This window comes from Rhopalosiphum padi, chromosome 1 (assembly GCF_020882245.1).
Source record: "Rhopalosiphum padi isolate XX-2018 chromosome 1, ASM2088224v1, whole genome shotgun sequence".
Classification (NCBI taxonomy): Eukaryota; Metazoa; Arthropoda; class Insecta; order Hemiptera; family Aphididae; genus Rhopalosiphum; species Rhopalosiphum padi.
The window spans coordinates 8760608-8779853 of NC_083597.1; the positions used below are offsets into that span (position 1 = coordinate 8760608).

General features: G+C 25.7%; 2 protein-coding genes across 2 annotated transcripts; both read right to left on the reverse strand.

Moving 5' to 3' along the window:
• Positions 1-4190: 4190 nt before the first annotated feature.
• On the reverse strand, positions 4191-7817 carry LOC132917746 (glutathione S-transferase-like). The gene is made up of 4 exons (XM_060978625.1): positions 7418-7817; positions 7115-7282; positions 4910-5052; positions 4191-4567 (listed from the first exon to the last, which is right to left on the reverse strand). The coding sequence occupies exons 1-4, from the start codon at positions 7548-7550 to the stop codon at positions 4400-4402; spliced, it is 612 nt and encodes a 203-aa protein (XP_060834608.1). The 5' UTR covers positions 7551-7817; the 3' UTR covers positions 4191-4399.
• Positions 7818-9541: 1724 nt separating this feature from the next.
• On the reverse strand, positions 9542-14809 carry LOC132922942 (uncharacterized). The gene is made up of 5 exons (XM_060986731.1): positions 14655-14809; positions 12211-12632; positions 11558-11713; positions 10874-11042; positions 9542-9921 (listed from the first exon to the last, which is right to left on the reverse strand). The coding sequence occupies exons 1-5, from the start codon at positions 14807-14809 to the stop codon at positions 9621-9623; spliced, it is 1203 nt and encodes a 400-aa protein (XP_060842714.1). The 3' UTR covers positions 9542-9620.
• Between the last annotated feature and the right edge of the window lie 4437 nt (positions 14810-19246).

A 19246-nucleotide genomic window follows, 5' to 3' on the forward strand; every position in this document is an offset into this window, starting at 1 on the left:
TCCTTAGAAGTAATAAATTAGAGTCTATTTTCTATATAGGTATAGATACAATTAGTCTCCGCTTGATGTCGTTCAAAATAGTTTCTCGTACAGTCGCATTTATCATTGAATTCTAATTACATAATAACATAATATCCATATATTCCATAACAGCAACTAAAAATCTACTCAATAACGAAATATACTCAAAACCTACAACTAGTTGAGCTATTTTCGTTTTTTTTTTATAGAAAATCAGGTATACCCAATGCGTATTTATAATAATATTAGTATATTATCATATTATTATTATATATATAAATTTAAATTGTCTATAACAAAAAACAATTATTTTCTATATATAATATAATAAATATATATATATACATTCTAGGTATACTACTACTTAATACATAACCTATGCTCTATAATTGCACATGTATTTTGATTTTATGAAATTGAATAACAATCTATAATATAGATATTACTTCGACTATAATATTAAATTGTCCTTTATGTTATATCATATACATACTATTTAAACCTAGTAAGTATACTTACAATATAGATGTATTACAATTATTATTTCATTATAAGGAATTTTTTTTGTATTTTAAGTTTTAACCAAGTCTTTTCTTTTAAAATGGATATGGTGATAAATAATTTATAGTTTGATACACATTTATACTTAGGCTATAGCCTCTAGGTAGGTAGATTGTCAATTTATTAACATTCTAAGCACTAAATAAGCGACTATATATTATACCTAACTAATAATATAAATTTGTCACAATAATATTATAACATGTTAATTTAATAAAATATAAAGATATCTGTAAAAATATTAATTATCTAGGTAAAAATATTTTAGTAGCTCATATAAAATTAATCACGAAGACACGTTTAGGTAGGTATAGGCGTATTTACTATTTTGTATAGGTAGATGGCTGAAATTTTCAGCTTGAAAATAAATTACACTTGAGAAATTAAATACCACGTAGGTATATTTTAAAATATAAGTCAAAATATGAAGCAGAAGGAATTTTGTATACATTTTAGCCATCGTGTTATTTTCCTGAGATTAAAATATTTTTATTGGTTACGCACATACACTAAAAATCCATTAAAAATACATAATATTATACTTAATAGATGGCGCTGTATTTCAATATGCAACACGCATATATATTTATTTATACATATATATTGATAAAAGGTAATGTGTGCGCGTATGTAAGCAATCGACAGCCAAGTCTATTCTACTTTCATTCATGGCTCAAAATTTTAGTACATATTATCAGATACTCAAATTAAATCAGATATAGATCATATATCTGAGAATGAGCACCTCGTACCAAATTTTTTACATTTTAAATTTCAAATAAGGGCTCGTACATTGATTTGTCTGCTCACGAAAAATAAATATCAGTATAAATAAAATAGTTATTAAAATTTGACTTAGGTACCTAATTTTAGACCTGTAATATTTTTTGTCAGATTTTTGCCAAATGAATATGTTTAAAATATAAACATGTGTAGCTTAAAAATTTAACGAAATTTAAAATGGAGTAAATCCATCAGGGAAATTTAATTTGTCACGGGCAACACCATTAGGTACAGCCTACAGGATCAAGCATCAGCTAATATATTGTTCCTATATTTTAAAATATTTTATTATCTAGGCCAATACGTATATCGCTATACATAAAAAAGTATCGTAAATGATAACTACTATAAATTATATTGTGCGGAAAAACATTTTTAAAAAGATTAAAAAGTATTCGCTTCGAATGAAATTATAAAATGTTAACATTTCTATGATTTTTGTCAACATTACACTTTACACAATTATTGGGTAATTCAGAAGTATATTTTGTAACACAATAAAAACCAAATAATAATTAATAATTGACTATTAATTATTATAGTGTGTTAAAATACGTATGATGTATTGATGTAACGTCCTGACTCGTCAACGCATGAATGATAATAATGTGATGAATAAACTCAATAAAGTATAATGATCTTATCTTATCGTTAAGATGTGGCGGTGACTTAACTGTATAAGCGGATTTCCGATTTTGGGGTTGCATAATATAATTTAGTACTTTTCTGAGAAGAGACGTAGTGTGACAATAATACTTTAATGTTTTGATTAAAACAGTACATATTCGCTACACTCTTTGGCCTTTGGCCTTAGTATGCTTATCCTATATTGCTATAATTAATTGATTCATTAAATGTGTCGTCACACCATATGAAATGTGTGTTATAGACTATAGAGTATAGGCGTTATAGTATTCAATTATATATATATATTATTTATAGAGCATGTAACAGTGATTATAATTGTTAATAATTCATTATAATATCAAAACTATAAAACACAAAATATTTATGAATTATTCATAATCGAGATAAAACCTAGCTAGCTCTATACATTAATAGTTTAATACAATATACCATTTATTACAAATTACGCGTTTCATCGGGAAAACAAAGACATAATAATACATAATACGCTATAATATGTATTAATTACATTATATTTGGGGCGACCGGCAGCGAATTCAGCTGACCGCGGCTGACCTGACAGCTAATCTTAAAAAATTCAACTTCTTACAGATTTCAAAAAAAATTTTAATCGTGTATCATTACAACACACTACAATTATTATTGAATTGTATTATATTATCATTCGTGTGTACTGTAAAATGAAAATATGTATGAATATTGAATATCATTATATTGTTATACACGTTATCCATATAATATATCTTAGTACTAAACATACTAATCATACCTATATACTCTTGTAAACATGTTTATGTATTATTATATAATAATTATATTATCAGATAATATGTATAAGTATAATTCACAAACAAAATATCATAACTGCTCACTGTTGTAATGTAACATATTATTTTTTACCAAAAAATAACCATTTGATGAATATGTTGATATGCAACCAAGTTTTAATACTATAAGTCTATAAAGTATAGATTATAATAATGATACACATCCGCAGTATATTTTAAAATATGCTATTTACACAAATGTATACACTATACACAATATAATATACCCGATTTCCGCTCGATTTCGCACGCGTTCCTATAGTAATTCTTCCGTGCTTCAAATATGGATTGCAAATAACAACAATTCATTTTTAAAGAGTTCAATACAAAAAATATCGCGCGTTAGTTATTGGTTTTATTAGGTTTTATTACTAGTAGATGAATACTGATGTATAATATCTATCTGACAATCCTCTCTTGTACCATTTTAATCTTGAGTTAAATGATTTTAAATTTAAAAATAACGATTTAACAGCATATTCAACGGTTTTTCGTTTTTAATGAATAACAGACATGTAGTTTCAAAACTCACTTAAATTATTAATTTATGAAATTTTTCGAGGACAAAAAAAATGAAATTAAGATTTTATACTTAATGATTTTACAATACGTTTGAAAACAGTGTTTTGGAGAGTTTATATAGAATACACATTGTGTATGATTATTGCTTTATGAAAAGATTATAACAAGAGTTATATAGATTTATTGTTTTGATATAATTGGTATTGTTGCTAATTTCGTCATATTATGGCAGTTCGTATTGGCAGTTTTTAAAGCCAACAATTTCGTAGGTTTTTATCATGCAGGTCATGACTGGTTTTGAAATTGGATTTGTAATATAAGCCATATAAGTGTGGTTTTGAAACAAACATAAAAACATTTAATAAAAACCAAACATTAATTATACGTCTCACCTTAACGCCTCAGAGTTTGGAAAATATTAAAAATGTATTTACTATTTTACTATGATAAATTGGAAAATTATGATAGTATATACCTACTTACTATATTATCAGAACATAAATTATTATCAATTTTTATCCATCATAAAAATTTTGATTATGACTTGTTTTGAAATAAACATCGTTGTATTGTGGTGACTAATCATAATTTTCCATAGTCAGTTTATTTGTATAAGGTCTTATTGTTTGATGTTCAATATTTTTCAATATTTTTATAGTACCTGTAATTGTATGACCATATCCAAACTAGAATCCATAGATTAAAAGTTTGTAAGATTTTTATTGAGCTATTATTGAATATTGATGTAAAATAAAACTTTTGAATTAATACAGAAGAAAAACGAACAAAATAATTTAATGATTTATTATAATTAAATATTAGATAATAGCTAGATATAGTGTATTTATTTTTAACCACATAAAGTGAACAATTATATAATATACATATATATATATATATATATGACAGCTGACAAGTATCGTATAAAGTATGTACCCAATAAATTAAGGCATTCATAATAAATTTAATTATAATTAATATCTGTTATTGCCCATAATAGGTATTTTCATTTACAAAAAATAATATGAATAAATATTTTATAATAAACTTTTTGGTCGTTTAGCGATCCATGATTTTATTTGAGGAATAGCCAAAACTTTGTGTTTAAGAGCTGTAAGATGTGGACGGCCATCAACCAAATCGACACCAGTTACGGATTTTATGTGGTCCAAAATAGACACAAAGTATAAGTCAGGCCAAGACAACTGTGAAACATAAAAAAGTAATAGATCTAAATTAATGGTTATATATTAGTTTATTAGTTTATATTATTTCAATAGGACATAGGTACCAATCAAAGTTCCGATAATTGATTTAACTATTAGTTACAAAATATACAATAATATAATATAATATTTATAAATATTAAAATATCTCATATTCTCATTCAACGGTTAATAATATGATAGAATGATTTGTTTTTTTGAGATGTCGATAATTATAAAATTCAACGCTGAATAATAGATTATAATAATTATTAAGAACTTGGGATAGTTAAAATATAAAATATATTTGATATGATATTGATATACATAATATATACATACTTTTCCATTTACAAAGTAACCGCCGTTTTCAGAAACAATCTTTTCAAATCTGTCAAAATAGAATGGAATTGAATCATTCACAATAGACTCATGCAATTTTGATTTGATTTCCTCGTTTGGTTCGTGATAATACTTCATGATTTCTTTAAAAAAATGTATTATTCATACTTAAATTGATTTGATAAAATAATAATTCAGAAAAATTGAATTAAAGTACTACTTACAATAATACAAGTTGAAAAATATATAACTATTCGTTAAAAAAAATGAAAATATTTCATAATGATAAAAGAAGAGAAGAATTAATAATCGCCAGAGTAAGAATAGGAAAAACGCTAAATACTACTCCTATCAGTCCTATCACATTACCAATGAACTACAATTAAGTTCATAGAATCAACATGCAACATTTACGATGTAAGACTAATTTTCAATCACTATTTGTCCAAATTCTCAAAATACATGGAAGCACGCCGCATGGAAACATATACTAACCTAGTCACCTATAGGTTTACCCCAACATGCTTACATGCACTTATTCGTATAAGAGAACGCTACATCCGCACGCGTTGTTTCCGTTTTCAAACAAAGAACATAACATTGTATTCAGTTGAATCGATCGTGTATTGATAGCTTTGATTAGAGTGAATTGACCAATAATTATATCTGTGCTTAAGCGTTGGCTTTTTTAAATATTTTAATTTTTAAGTTAGATATGAGCATTTTTAAACTGTAATATTTACAATAGGTACTTATGTTTTGCTTAAAATTTAACTATCAAAAAAAGACAACACTAAAGTACATATTATATGTTCTTACCTTTAAATTTGGTTATAAGTAAATTCACTCAAATCACTTTAATATTAAATCGAATAAATGATAATAAACATTTGGTTCAACTGGACACAAATTTACCATGTTGTATATGTTAGTAAGATGGAGACAACAGGCGTACATTCAGGCGTAGCGTTCTCTACAATACAAAAGCAATTTATAAATATTTTCTTAATATATTAAACGTTAGTGGAAAATTGTACGCAATTTTTACTTATAACTTGAATCTCATTTTAAAGTAGACTAAAATAACCACAGTTGTCGAAAACTTATTAACTAACAAATAACATAATAATAATAAAAAATAAATATATAAATATATAATTAATACGAGTACGAAATAGTATTATATTTAATATATTATATTGTATGGTGTCTATTTGGTAAGCCGATAAAGCTATGCATTATTAAACTTAATATGTAAACATTCTATATAGCAATAGTATATGCTATAACTTATTACTATTTTCTATTATATTTTTATTTACCTCTTGGCTATTACACCTAAATAATGCACACCATCGTGGTTATAATAGTGTATGATTGTTTATTTTACGACGATTTTGCACTAATAGACAATAATTGGCAAAATATAATAAAAGAATTTAGCCATATTTTACGAAAATCTCAAAATAAAGATATGTACGATTTTTATCTACTCAAATATTTCCAATTTTTTTTAAATATAATTGTATAAATTAATTATTATTTATTAGTAACTATCTATGTATATTGTATATTTTGTATATTGTAGCCTGTAGGTACGTAGAATGCAAAACAAATTTCAATCAAACTTAATTATTGCCTAACAAATTTTAAATTTCAAGCAGCAAAAACAAAGTACAGTAATTGTATAAATTTATATATAAATAAATACTATGTTCACTATGAGTACCTATATTCATCATGTTCATCATGTACTTCATTGTTCAGTATGTAAATATAATATATTATGGTATACGCACAATATATACGATAAATTAGGTGTAACGCAGTAAGAACTGATGCAAGACTTATCTATATAATTAACTTAAACTAGGTATCTAGGTAATAGGTAGATACAGACTAATAAAATAACGTTTATTTTTACGTTTTTTTTAAATTTAGATACTATGAATTACGATCATTGTTATTATTATTATATACATATAAAATATAATATATTTAATATGCATATTAGGTACATACAATTATAAACTAAAAATTGTTAAAAACAAAAGTTATTACTTAATAAACGTTAATTACATTATTTACATTTATTAAATATTTTATGATACAGATAGTTTATAGTTGAGATAGTGAGATAATAATATGATAAAATTGTTTTGACCTAAAAATATGATCGACTAAAATAATTATTACAGCACTAACCTTGTCTTATCTCGTAAATGTTATCGACTGCAATGTCAATTAATAACGATTCCCATTCATCACCACCAGCCAACCCGGCTTTTTTAGCCAAATATCGACAAATGGCTACGGACTGATTAACTACTTTTCCATCGATTTCCAACACCGGCACTTTACCGAACGGCATGGCTTAAAAGAGAAAAAAATGCCGTTATACATTTCGAAAATCGAATGAAATTATTATATAATATTGTGTATTTATTATGGCTATATAGAATTGTAAAGGAAATATATTATATTTATAAATACACTCTTTATACTTACTAGATTTGATCGTTGGCCATTGTTCGAATTCGAATCGAACGTCTTCGAAATCGACGTTTAGATACGACAAGAGGAATCGGATCTGCTCGGCCCGAGCTGTCAGGTTGAAATACGTCAATTTATAGGTCGTCATGATGATGTGGCGTTCGGAAGTATAATATCGTACTCGTACAAGTATTAAATTCTTTTTATAAAGTATATTTAAAATAAATAAATGATTTTTATCGAGTTCTAGCGGCGTATGTATTATAATAACGTGCAACGTGTGTTTCAATAATATTATACGATTACGTTTAGCGGTAAGAACGAAAAAATAGAAAGTAGGTACTTCTGTCGTACTGCAGTGTGCATATAAGTGGCAATTTATATAGGTATATGCTTCGCGTGATTGCTGGCATAACAGGTATGGGTATAATATTAGTATAGAGACATAGACGAAGCGTAAATATTTCACGCCAGCAGTGGTGGGAGCGAAGTGCGGAACACGGGGAATTCGACTTTTATCGTGATTGTGAATATTGTGATAGTAAATAATAATAATTATGAGTAGTTATCGAGATAGTTTATTAATAACATGATATAAATTGTACACATTTTTTTAACTAAAAAAAAAAAAGAACCGAAGAAACAACAACTATAAGCAACAAAACTACAAAAATATTTATTTGCCACTCTTGTAGGCATATTATTATATTAATTGTTATTAATTTTTATTATTGCTGCTTGTATTGGTCTTAAACTTCAGTTTAGAATTACTGTTATTGATTTAATTCGTTTTAGTGTCTATATTCTATACTGAATGTATTATTCAATAATATACGTAAGAACCTAAAAAGCATTTGGTAGATAATAAGAATAATAAGATATATTAATAAAATATATATAATAAATAAGATATATATATATTAAATTTACCCTCGACGAATTCTAAATCAGTTAATTATTAAACTAGGTATCTACGCAAAATATCAATATATAAGAACTATAAGTATATACATTTTTATTTTCCATCGTCGTGAACATGATATTTAGCTGTTTACGTGATCCATAACATATTAGCCAGTGTTGGGTAAGTTACTTTTAAAAAGTAATGAAGTTCCTTTACTCGTTACATAGAGATACAAGTAATGAAGTTACATTACTCGTTACTTAAATAAAATTGTAATGAAATTACTTTAATTTTCAAATATAAAAGTAACTACGTTACTTTCTCGTTACAATTTTTTTTTTTTAATTGCTTAGCAATTATCATTTAAAAAGCAAAGGAACTAGAAATACACTTCCTACAGAAAATATGGTATAATTTGAAGAAGATGTACATATTACATTAGGAACGTATAATCATTAGCCACTTGTATAAATAATACCCGCATTATTTTTAAGTTTTTTTTTTTTTTGAAATTCGCAATAGGTACTAAATAATTTAAAACTGTAACGCGTTATACTATGTAAATTACTCATCAAAAGTAAATTTCATTACATTTTCGTTATTTGAAAATAATTGTAATTAAATTACGTAACGCGTTACAAACAAAGTAACGGCGTTACAGTAACGCGTTACTTTCGTTACGTTACTACCCAACACTGATATTAGCTTACAAAATTATAATAATTTATATTGTATAGGTATTTATTATTAATTTTTATTACTTATTAGCTTTAGGTATAAACGACAAAATGTCTATAATATTAATTTAGTCCTCTGTTGGCAGTTGGTTAGTAGAAGGAATCAACTATTTGTTCAAAAGACTGCTACAAGTCTATAACTTATTTTAATATAACATTATATTGGCTATTTCCCTTAGATTGCTTAAATTAATTCTATCTTACATAATATTTTCAAAAAATTGTATATTTTCTCAACATTTTTTACAAAGTAAAAAAAAAAAAAGGTTAAAAAAAAAATTAAATTTAAATTTTTATTTTGTACGATATGATTTTACAATTGAATATATAACAATCTTCAATAAGGTAACTATATTATGGTACATATTATTATAATACAATATAATAGGCTTGTCAATATTTAAATGGACAAACTTAAAACACACTTAATATCAGGTGTAAACATAAAAACAATTGCATTTGTTATATAAAAATAAATAAAAAGGTTATACAAATATTGGAATCTAAAAATGCAGTAAAAGACGTTTGAAAACCGTAAAAGATATTAATTGATTCCCCCTCCCCACCCCCTTGGGCACTACACACCACTGCCACATAACCATAGCACAACCGTGTCGTACGTGAACACCGATTGGAAAAAAAAATAAAGATTACTGTAGATATTCAGTTGAAACTCTGAGATCGATAAGTCCTGTTGGATGGCCAATTGTACGTAACCCGTTAACATTGTTTTGATGCTGATCAGAGCAATTTCCATCCAGTCACTGAGGATAATCGAGTTGTTCCTGAAGAATATGCAGAATATCGAAACGCCGTTTTGTCGATATACCTGTACGGTACCCGCACCAACGGGCATTATCTGTATGTCTTTCAATAACCTGATGTGATAGATATTAAAATGTATTGATTTCAAAAATGTCTAGACCATCATTAGGCAAAAATAATAATATACAATAATTGTAGTAGACTAGTAGATATCTATCTAAAAAATAATTTCCAAGCATGTATAATGTATATATAAGTATTTAAAGGATTATTATTAGGGAGTTCTATCCTGGCTGTGTTTTTTTTATCAAAATAGACAATCGTACCAATTATTATAGTAATCAGATAAAACTTCTGAAAACATACTTGAATTTTTCATTAAGTCAAAACTTGAAAACTTTGAAATCAAACTCTTGAGCTATTCAAAATTAGATTTTTAAATTTTATATTTTAATAATTTTTAAATATTAACAAATTATGTTTATGTAATATCGAACTAAAAAAATGTTTTTAAAAATGTATCCAAGAGAGTTGTTTCAACTTTTCAAGTTAACGAATTTAAACATTTTATTAGATAAATATATTAGGTTAATGTAACCATTTACAAAACACTGATTCCTTTTTGACAAAAAAAAAATCAAATTTGATAATTACTACGTATATATTTGGGTAACGTTTTATTAGCATGCGTGCATAAGCTCCACTATTCCTTTTCCATTACAATTACTATTATATAATATAATACTTTGATACTAATGATTTATAATAAATTATTACGCATATATTTACATGACAAATACGCAAGTACTTTGAAAATTGTATATATTGAACTTCTTAAAACTCTCAGTATCGAGTAATATTATAAAAATATAAAATATCAATATGACGTTGTATAGTATTCAACAATGTAAATAATAATATACAATCAATTGCGTAGTTAATTACATAATATTTTATAACCCATCATAATACTTATTCATTCAAAAACTAATTTTTTTGCTACAGTCTATAGTAATGGAGTATCTGTATTGAATCATCCAAAATTAATATATTTTATAATAATACCTATTTTTGAAAGGATAATGGTCGTTGACACGTTCCACCACTTCATCTTTCCAATCTTCCATATACATGGCTTCCGTGTCGATAAATAAAATAATATCAACATCTGTGTCTAATTCCCAAATATTTTGGGGAATTATTTTAATCACTGGTATGTTTGGTTGTTGCATAGCTATATAACAGAATGATTATATAATATTCAAATACAAAATAATCAAAAAAAATATAATTTTATAACTATATAATCAATAGGTATTCAAATCACTTTACAGTGTTAAGTATATATATATATATATAAATATAATAATATAATATATTCTATAATTATATTATTTATGTTATGAGATAAGATCTTATTTAAATGATATTGTAAGAATATAAAACATTATTTGTATGTGAATAAGTTATGATCTGATAATTTAAAATCAAAAAGTTCTAGAATAAATACAATACTTATTTGTTAAAGTGGTATAATTGTATAATATGAATATATATATATATATATATATTTAGTGTACCGACATAATATAATAGCCCATTAAACCATATTATGTTTATGCTTTGTAATAATTTCATTAATTTTGATTTTTTTAACGATTCTTTGTGTTTATTATATTCTTTATCAACTACATAATGTATATAATATTTAACTCTGTAAAAAAATAAAACTGTAAATAGTATGCTCACTCGGTTTCTCACAATCGTCGTCAGATTGCAGCAGTTCGATGGTGGCTATTATCGCGGGTACTACAGGTTTCAATTTTGGGATAAACGGCGTTGGCGTCGGTAATATTATTTTATTAGACAATAATTTGCGGTTGTTGGTATTATTTTTCTTGAGAACTATATAAGATACATAATAGTAAAACAGGACGTCAATATTCTTAACTCGTAGTAATAATAAAAATAATATAAACGAATTCGCAAAACTTTAATAATATCGATTTTTTTTAAATATTTAAATTTATATAAGTATAGTTTTTTTATTTTGGTTTAGAAAAAGATCTGGTAGTATTTTATCGTTGTATATAGCAGGTATTATATTCGTTTGAATTTTGTGGATTCTACACATGAAATGTATTGGAAAAAATCGTTTGGAAGCGATGGGTGTAAAAAATGAAAATCGAAAAATATATTTATGTATCGTCACAGGATAAAGTAAAGCGATGCAAAAAATCAAAGTAATAAGAAAATTCTAAGAATCGTAATTTGAATAATATAAAATCGCATATTGCTTTCAGGACGAAAACTGACGAAACCACACTTAAGAAACTGCCTTATACAGTTAAGTAATATCGAATATGTACGATAATAATGAGTCTCAGGACAACAATAATTACTCTTTTCCTTGGTGCAGTGTGTCTCGCGATTGCAGCCGAATCCAATGGCGACGCTGACGCGTTCGCGAGGAGACGGCAACGGCCTCCGCTGGCCGTACAGCCACAACTCGCCGCTGTCCCCGCGGAAAACCGTCCGGAAAATTAACTCGAAATCGTACGTGATTGGCCGCGCCCAGTCCTGTACCGTCAAGTACCGGTAGCCTGCCAACCGTTCTCTGATTGTCCGCAGTTTGTTTTCGACGTCGGACGCCATCATGCTGCTTTTTTTCTTCCTGTTCTTGTCATGGGTGTGTTTTGCGTTGCAGCTGTTTTCGTTTTTCCTCTGATGCCGCGACCCGTTTAGCAACAGACAGCATATCGACTCACCGTACACAGAATACACGGGTGAATTTCCGGTCGCGTTTATAATGTTTGTCCTGAACCTGCACGAGGGTTGAATACAAAAAATAAAATAGGTGCATTAAAGTTAAATTTAATATTAGACTAACGACAGGCAACTGGGTGTAAATTATTATGATCAAATTGACAATGTTGAGTCCAAATCATAAAACAAGATAATTTATTTTGTTTTGTATCTATAAAAACATTTCTTTTTTAACTTATAAAAAAAACAAATACATTTATTAATTAGTGGTAATAAGTAGGATTTGAAAGTTCTGGCAAATGCATTTTTTTTTTTTGGTGTGTCTTCGTGGATCATTGAAAGTAAGAAACAAATTTGTTTCACACTTTCCTGGTGTATAAGAAAACTTTATTTTGCACAATTATTTTAGTTTTTGGTAAAATGTTTTTTAGTTTTAGTTTCATGCCTAATTATAGGCATGTTTTTGTATAACAAAGGAAATAAACAATATAACTTTAATAAAGTATAAAAATATATGAACAAAAACATGTATTTTGATTTTCAAATACTAGGTATGTTATCGAATCTTAATTGTTATCACCGGTAACATCATACAATATATACAATATATTCCATTAATTCCTAATAATTAAGTTTTTTTTTAAATAGTATTAGACATACTATACTGAAATTACACAATTACAGATTCGTTGTATTTATGTTACAGAATAAGACTAAATATCTTTAGTTCCTAAATATCTACTATACCATATTTAAAACCGTAAAAATTTGCAAAATTGGTTTATAAAAAAAAAAATTTTCTTGACAATTTTATTTTGTTTATTAAATTTATCAATTTCTCTTATTTTTGGAATTATTTTGGTGTTATTAAAGGGCTAAAAATGTACTATAACTTCCGAGCCCTGCTGATAAGTGTAGCCAGTGTAGGTACTTTCCAATATATTCGTTAACGTGTGTGAGCAAAACAATAGTGGGCAACAATTGTTTTTATTAAAGATAAATCGCACTATAATAGCTAGTATTGTAGCGTAATAGTGGTTCCCAAGCTTTTACGACCACGGAACCCTTGATAAATAGTTTGTGTTTCGTGGAACCCCGCTTTTTTAAATAATATAAAATAATAATTATTAATTTTTAATAATATAAATAATCTAAACATAATATATAATAATTTTCTCAATTATCACATACATCTGTCGAAACCCTTGAAATTGTCCCGCGGAACACACTTTGGGAAATGCTGTAGTAATGTCCTATATAATACTATAGCGGGATAATTATTTTATTATTATACCAGAATTATTATCAATCGTTTATACTTTTATATAGTATATAGCCGTTTTCAGCTATACGCCTATAGCTACAAATATGTATGAAAGTTTAATTTAAGAAAGTATAAAATAACTAAATAACATTCTATCCGAGGATAACATATAAAATGTACTTTTTAATTAACTAATCGAAATGAAAAATAATTATTGAGAATAACATAATTTTTTTTATCTTGAATTTTACTCATTAGGTACTCAACACAAAATTAATATTACATCAATTAAAATTATATTAAAGTATTAAATCATTAACAATCTATGAATTTTCTTAGTAAAACAATATCTGTGAAATAGTTAGATTATCGATTTCAATTAGCGCACGCAACAGAAGTGTAAATATGAAGAAAATTATATTGTTTTAACTATAATAGCATTATATTATAAAATTATATTATTTTTTCATCTTTGTCGTCTACAGATAAAAATATGTTTGTTTCATCTTTTCAAAATTCTATCGTCATTTGTTTTGTCTTACACATTTTTTCTATTCTAATCTAAGTTAAATATTTAATATTTTCATGAACTTTCACATAAAAATCACCATTTTCTAATGGCAATAGAGTCTAGACACAACAATATATATGATTTTTAAGATTACAACTATATAAAGGTATACGATTATTACGAAAGTAAACTGTTAAAATAAGATCAGAAACAGTTGAAAATAAAAAGTATCATTTACTTCGGTATTATTATTTTTTCATTATAATGTACATAATAATAATGAAACTAATATTAAAAATATTTACAATTTTTTAAATGGATATTTGGCATTTGTGCGACGGAAACATTCGTCCTTCCAATATTCAATATTGTGGACATCGTTTTTGTCAATAAATAAAATAATATCAAATCCTTTTTCCATTTCCCAAACATTTGCTGTAGTTTTAGTTATTAATGACATTATTATTCCACTAGAAAAAAAGAATAAACAGTTTAATTCGATTAAATAAATAATGTTTGACATAAAACGACATTAATAACTCAAATGAAATGTTGAATCAATTTTTTTTTAATTTTCTCAAAAAAAAAAAATAGGTGTAAAGGTACCAATATCAAAGACGTAGAAATTAAAACTGCATTATTGAAAACTAAAAGAATGATTTTTAAAATTATTATTCTTATTCTTTTATTTAAGATGTTTAAAATTAATAATATTCAATTTATTGTAAAATATTACATAATAATTTTACCTGACGTCTTTTAAATGAAATTAGATTTTTGCATAACTTTCAAATTTCAATAAACAATAATGAAATAATAAATTAATATTAATCGATTTTCAAATTACTGTGTAGTAGAATTCAAGAAATTAAATAAAAATGTTCATATATTTTGTTACTTTTGTACCAGAAAAATTAAAATTAGGTAGGTACATACATAGATAATAATATTATGATATACTACGAATAAAATCAAAGTTACTACTTGACCAGTTATTTTATAAATCCACCGAATAAGTCATCGGCCAGAGGCCAGGTCAGATGACAGCAGACGAGTAGTATTGTTCACATAGAGCCTCCTCTGCTGTCAGTTAAACACATAGACCATTATACTAGTATAAAGAACATGTTTGGTTAAACAGGAAAAAATAATGTTATAGGCCATAGAATAATGTAATTGGTATCATTATAGATGATAGTGAAGGTGTATCACCTTTGTTTTTATTCAATAATCGTGTTGAAAAAATTTAACAGAATAAAATTAGAAGATATTCATCATTGAAAACCTAAACAATAAAATACAATCAGTAGAAGTTATTTTTTATATATTGTCAATAAAAATTATCGTTTGCACGATTTTTATAATTGAAAAATGTTAATAGTTGTATTTTTTAGTTAATTTGTATACACGCTTAATAATATAATAAGCGTATATACCAATATAATATGATCTATTAATAATAAGATTTATAATTATATTATTATTGTATAATATTATGTAATTAAAACAATAAACAAATATCAAGTCATCAATAACTAATAAGTAAGCATATATACATTATAAATTTATAAATGTATACATATTAAATTGTTTAAAAATAAAATCAATAATGTCATTAAAATAAACAAACCAGCACGTATTTGTAATGCCTTTTTTTAGATCGAATTAAGACCGCTGAGTGTTTTTTAATCGAACACCGAGATACAGATAAGTAATGTAATATTGGTTATCTATAAATATAAATGTTACTATACGGTACGACGGTACGGTTACATTATCCGATTACAATGAATGCGATACGCAAAATTTTAATATATCAATTTAATATATTAAAATCTCTAGCACAATACATACAAATTTCGTACATGTGGCCCGTATGGATAATAATATAATAATACTATGTTAAATCATCAATGTGAATCTCTCAGCATTGAACTGTTTTGATAGGTAGCATTTATTAGACATTATTAGTAATTAAATATTAAAAACGACTATAATAGATACCTATTACTTATTACTTATTACTTATTAGGTACTTCTAATTTTTTTCATATTAATCGTTTTCTAAATGAAATATAAACCGTTTGAGACTTGATTTTAATAATTACAATTTTGCATTCTTATTTATTATTTACTTATTGTTGTTTTTAAATTCAAGCATTGAGCCTATACTTGTTAGAATTCTTCAAAGCCTTATATAACAATAAAACAACCATCTAATTCAGAGTTGAATAATTTATATTTTATATATTATGTAAATACTAAAATACCACATACAATTTGATTAATATTATATTCTGTTTTTATTAGGTACAAAATATGAGTTATTTTGTTTAATATTTATTTCAGCAAGGGCATTCTATTCTATATACAATTTCAAAAATCACTAAATTTATTTAGAACGAAACAAATTTGAAAACCGGTCAAATAGTTTTTCTGGATCAATTTTTTTCAAACTTTACGTGACAAATTATTTATGTATACTTAATACTATATACTAATTGTCTAAGCTAACAAATTTTAAAATATATATTTAAATTTTAAAAAAATGTAAATAGTTTTTTTGATCTAATAAATCACTTATATTTGTAAACATTTCAATTACTATAATAATATTCATATATGTTTTTTTTTTACAGCCATTATACAGGAATGCTTTAAGTATTATTTGTATAAACTGCCATCTGCCCACTACCAGTCACGGGCCGCCAGAAAAGTTGCGATATTCGACTGCATTATTACGTACCGGCGTCTTGAGATATAAAGATAAAATGAATGCCTCTCAAAATCTAGGGGAAGATGAGTGGATAATCCCTTCGACTACCTCCTATAGCACATCCCAGCAATACTATTTCAATTTAACCGATTATCCCTTACACAGGTATTTGAATTAATATTATCATCGATTCGCTGCCGTCCATTATAAACGCATGCGAACGTTATCATAATTTTTCAAACGTATATGGTAAGTGCTTACTATATAGTTATTTACTCGTATAATATTATCTTTCGCTTGTCAGATACATAATAAATACATATTATTATATACTATAAATACGTCATAATAAGTCTATTCTCTTCAGATTTAAATTTATTACGAAGGCGTTTTGTTAATTTACAGTACAATAAAATATTAGTATAAGAAAATTATGACGTACCTATATATGTTCTATGTATTTTAATTTAATACCTGCGTTAAACATCTACCTAACAGCATTAGTACCAATTTGGTTATAATGTCTTACATTTTTACAATCAATAATCAAAGACATAAAATGATCATTTATTTACTATTTACAACTTTTTATTGTGCTCTTTAGAAAAATATTATTACCCACGTAATATAAAAGAGTTATTTAAGTGCATATTGATAGCTAAATTGCAATATTCCGTAACTAAATTTTTCATGAAATTGATACACAAATCAAGAAATGGAGTGTAACAACAAAAAAAAAAAAATTTTTAAATCAATCACCGACATATACATACATATACCTATGATATATCCTACCTGTTGGAATTTAAACAAATAGATTGTGTAAGATACTAAGGTGTAACATTAATCTAATGATTTCGAGTATTTTTATCCTTAATTTACTTACATACTTACCAATCACCCTCCCTATATTAAATATAATCTTCCGATATAGTTATAATTTTTTTTATTTTAGTTCATCAAATTATACTCATCAGTAATCACTATAGTAAACTTCTATAGTTTAATATAGTAAAACGTGAATAATATATATAATTATTGTTTCGTAATCGTGTTCATCGCCACTAAAAATATAGAGATACCTCTTTCCCGATAGGCTAAAAATGTTGTTCTATTATTATTCTCTTATTGACTCAATAAATTTAAAATCAATAATGTTATCTATGCAGGTTAGACAAATACAAATCAAAAAAGCTTATAGTAGCTTACAAAAGTCAATAACATCGATTTCACTATTTTAGATTTGCAGTTGGGTGATAAATATATTGATTTTACAGTGAAACAATTTTAAAATCTTCACTCTCGAGGGAAGTTTATGGTATAGAAAATACGATTTACTTTGTTCTAAGAACATTTTCAGCACTCTTTGCAAAATAATCTAAGAAAAAAAAATTACAATAAATGAATAAATGAAAATATGCATGATTATAAGTCCATTTATAAAATTAAAATTTTTAAAAAAATTTTCTTAGTGCGCTACTGCATTATGGTACTAATTAGGTACTATGCAATTTCAAACCGTATGCAATTCTTTATGCCCATTGCCCATCATATAGTTTTGAGTGTTTTGACTGTAAGTTGATTATTAGTTAGTTTGAACATTTTCTTTTATTTATACATCAGATTATATTTGATTATTTTAAACGCTCAATGGAAATTAGTAATTTGACTTTTAAAATGTTTACATAAATCAAGTGTACATAAATTATGATTATGTCATATATTTAAATATTTTGTATAATATTATAAGAAATACGAAAACAACAATATTATTTCAACCGACACGTGGCAGTTTTGATGTATTCGAAGTACCCGGGGTCCTTAACCCACAAGCTTGTTTAATAACTAACGTGGATTATATTATAGTAATTTATATATTACAACATTTTTAGAGTGACTTAATATATACCCTACACACAGGACACAGCTGATAACGGTGCAGCGATTGCTGTATTGTTTTTTATAATAAAGTTTACAAAGGATTATCTAACATGATGATGTATTATACAGTCAGGTGTTTGTAACTCAAGAAGTTCAAGATATTAAAGAGAAAATATATACCCTGGTTAACTTTGGGCTCCAACCAATAAAAAATCTTTAGATAAAACATTATAAATATATACAATCATAATTGAATAAAAGTCCAATGTCAAAATGTTGGCCAAAATCAAGATATATAAT

Bases quoted from the DNA above. Each gene is read 5' to 3' on its own strand.
- LOC132917746 (XM_060978625.1), bottom strand. From the start codon at position 7,550: ATGACGACCTATAAATTGACGTATTTCAACCTGACAGCTCGGGCCGAG. The intron at 7,283-7,417 runs GTAAGTATAAAG...TTCTCTTTTAAG, and splicing joins ATGGCCAACGATCAAATCTA to CCATGCCGTTCGGTAAAGTG. The intron at 4,568-4,909 runs GTATGTATATAT...TATGTTTCACAG, and splicing joins GTTACTTTGTAAATGGAAAA to TTGTCTTGGCCTGACTTATA.
- LOC132922942 (XM_060986731.1), bottom strand. From the start codon at position 14,809: ATGTCATTAATAACTAAAACTACAGCAAATGTTTGGGAAATGGAAAAA. The intron at 12,633-14,654 runs GTAAATATTTTT...ACCCTCGTGCAG, and splicing joins AAATATCCATTTAAAAAATT to GTTCAGGACAAACATTATAA. The intron at 9,922-10,873 runs GTATTATTATAA...CTATCACATCAG, and splicing joins CATTATCCTTTCAAAAATAG to GTTATTGAAAGACATACAGA.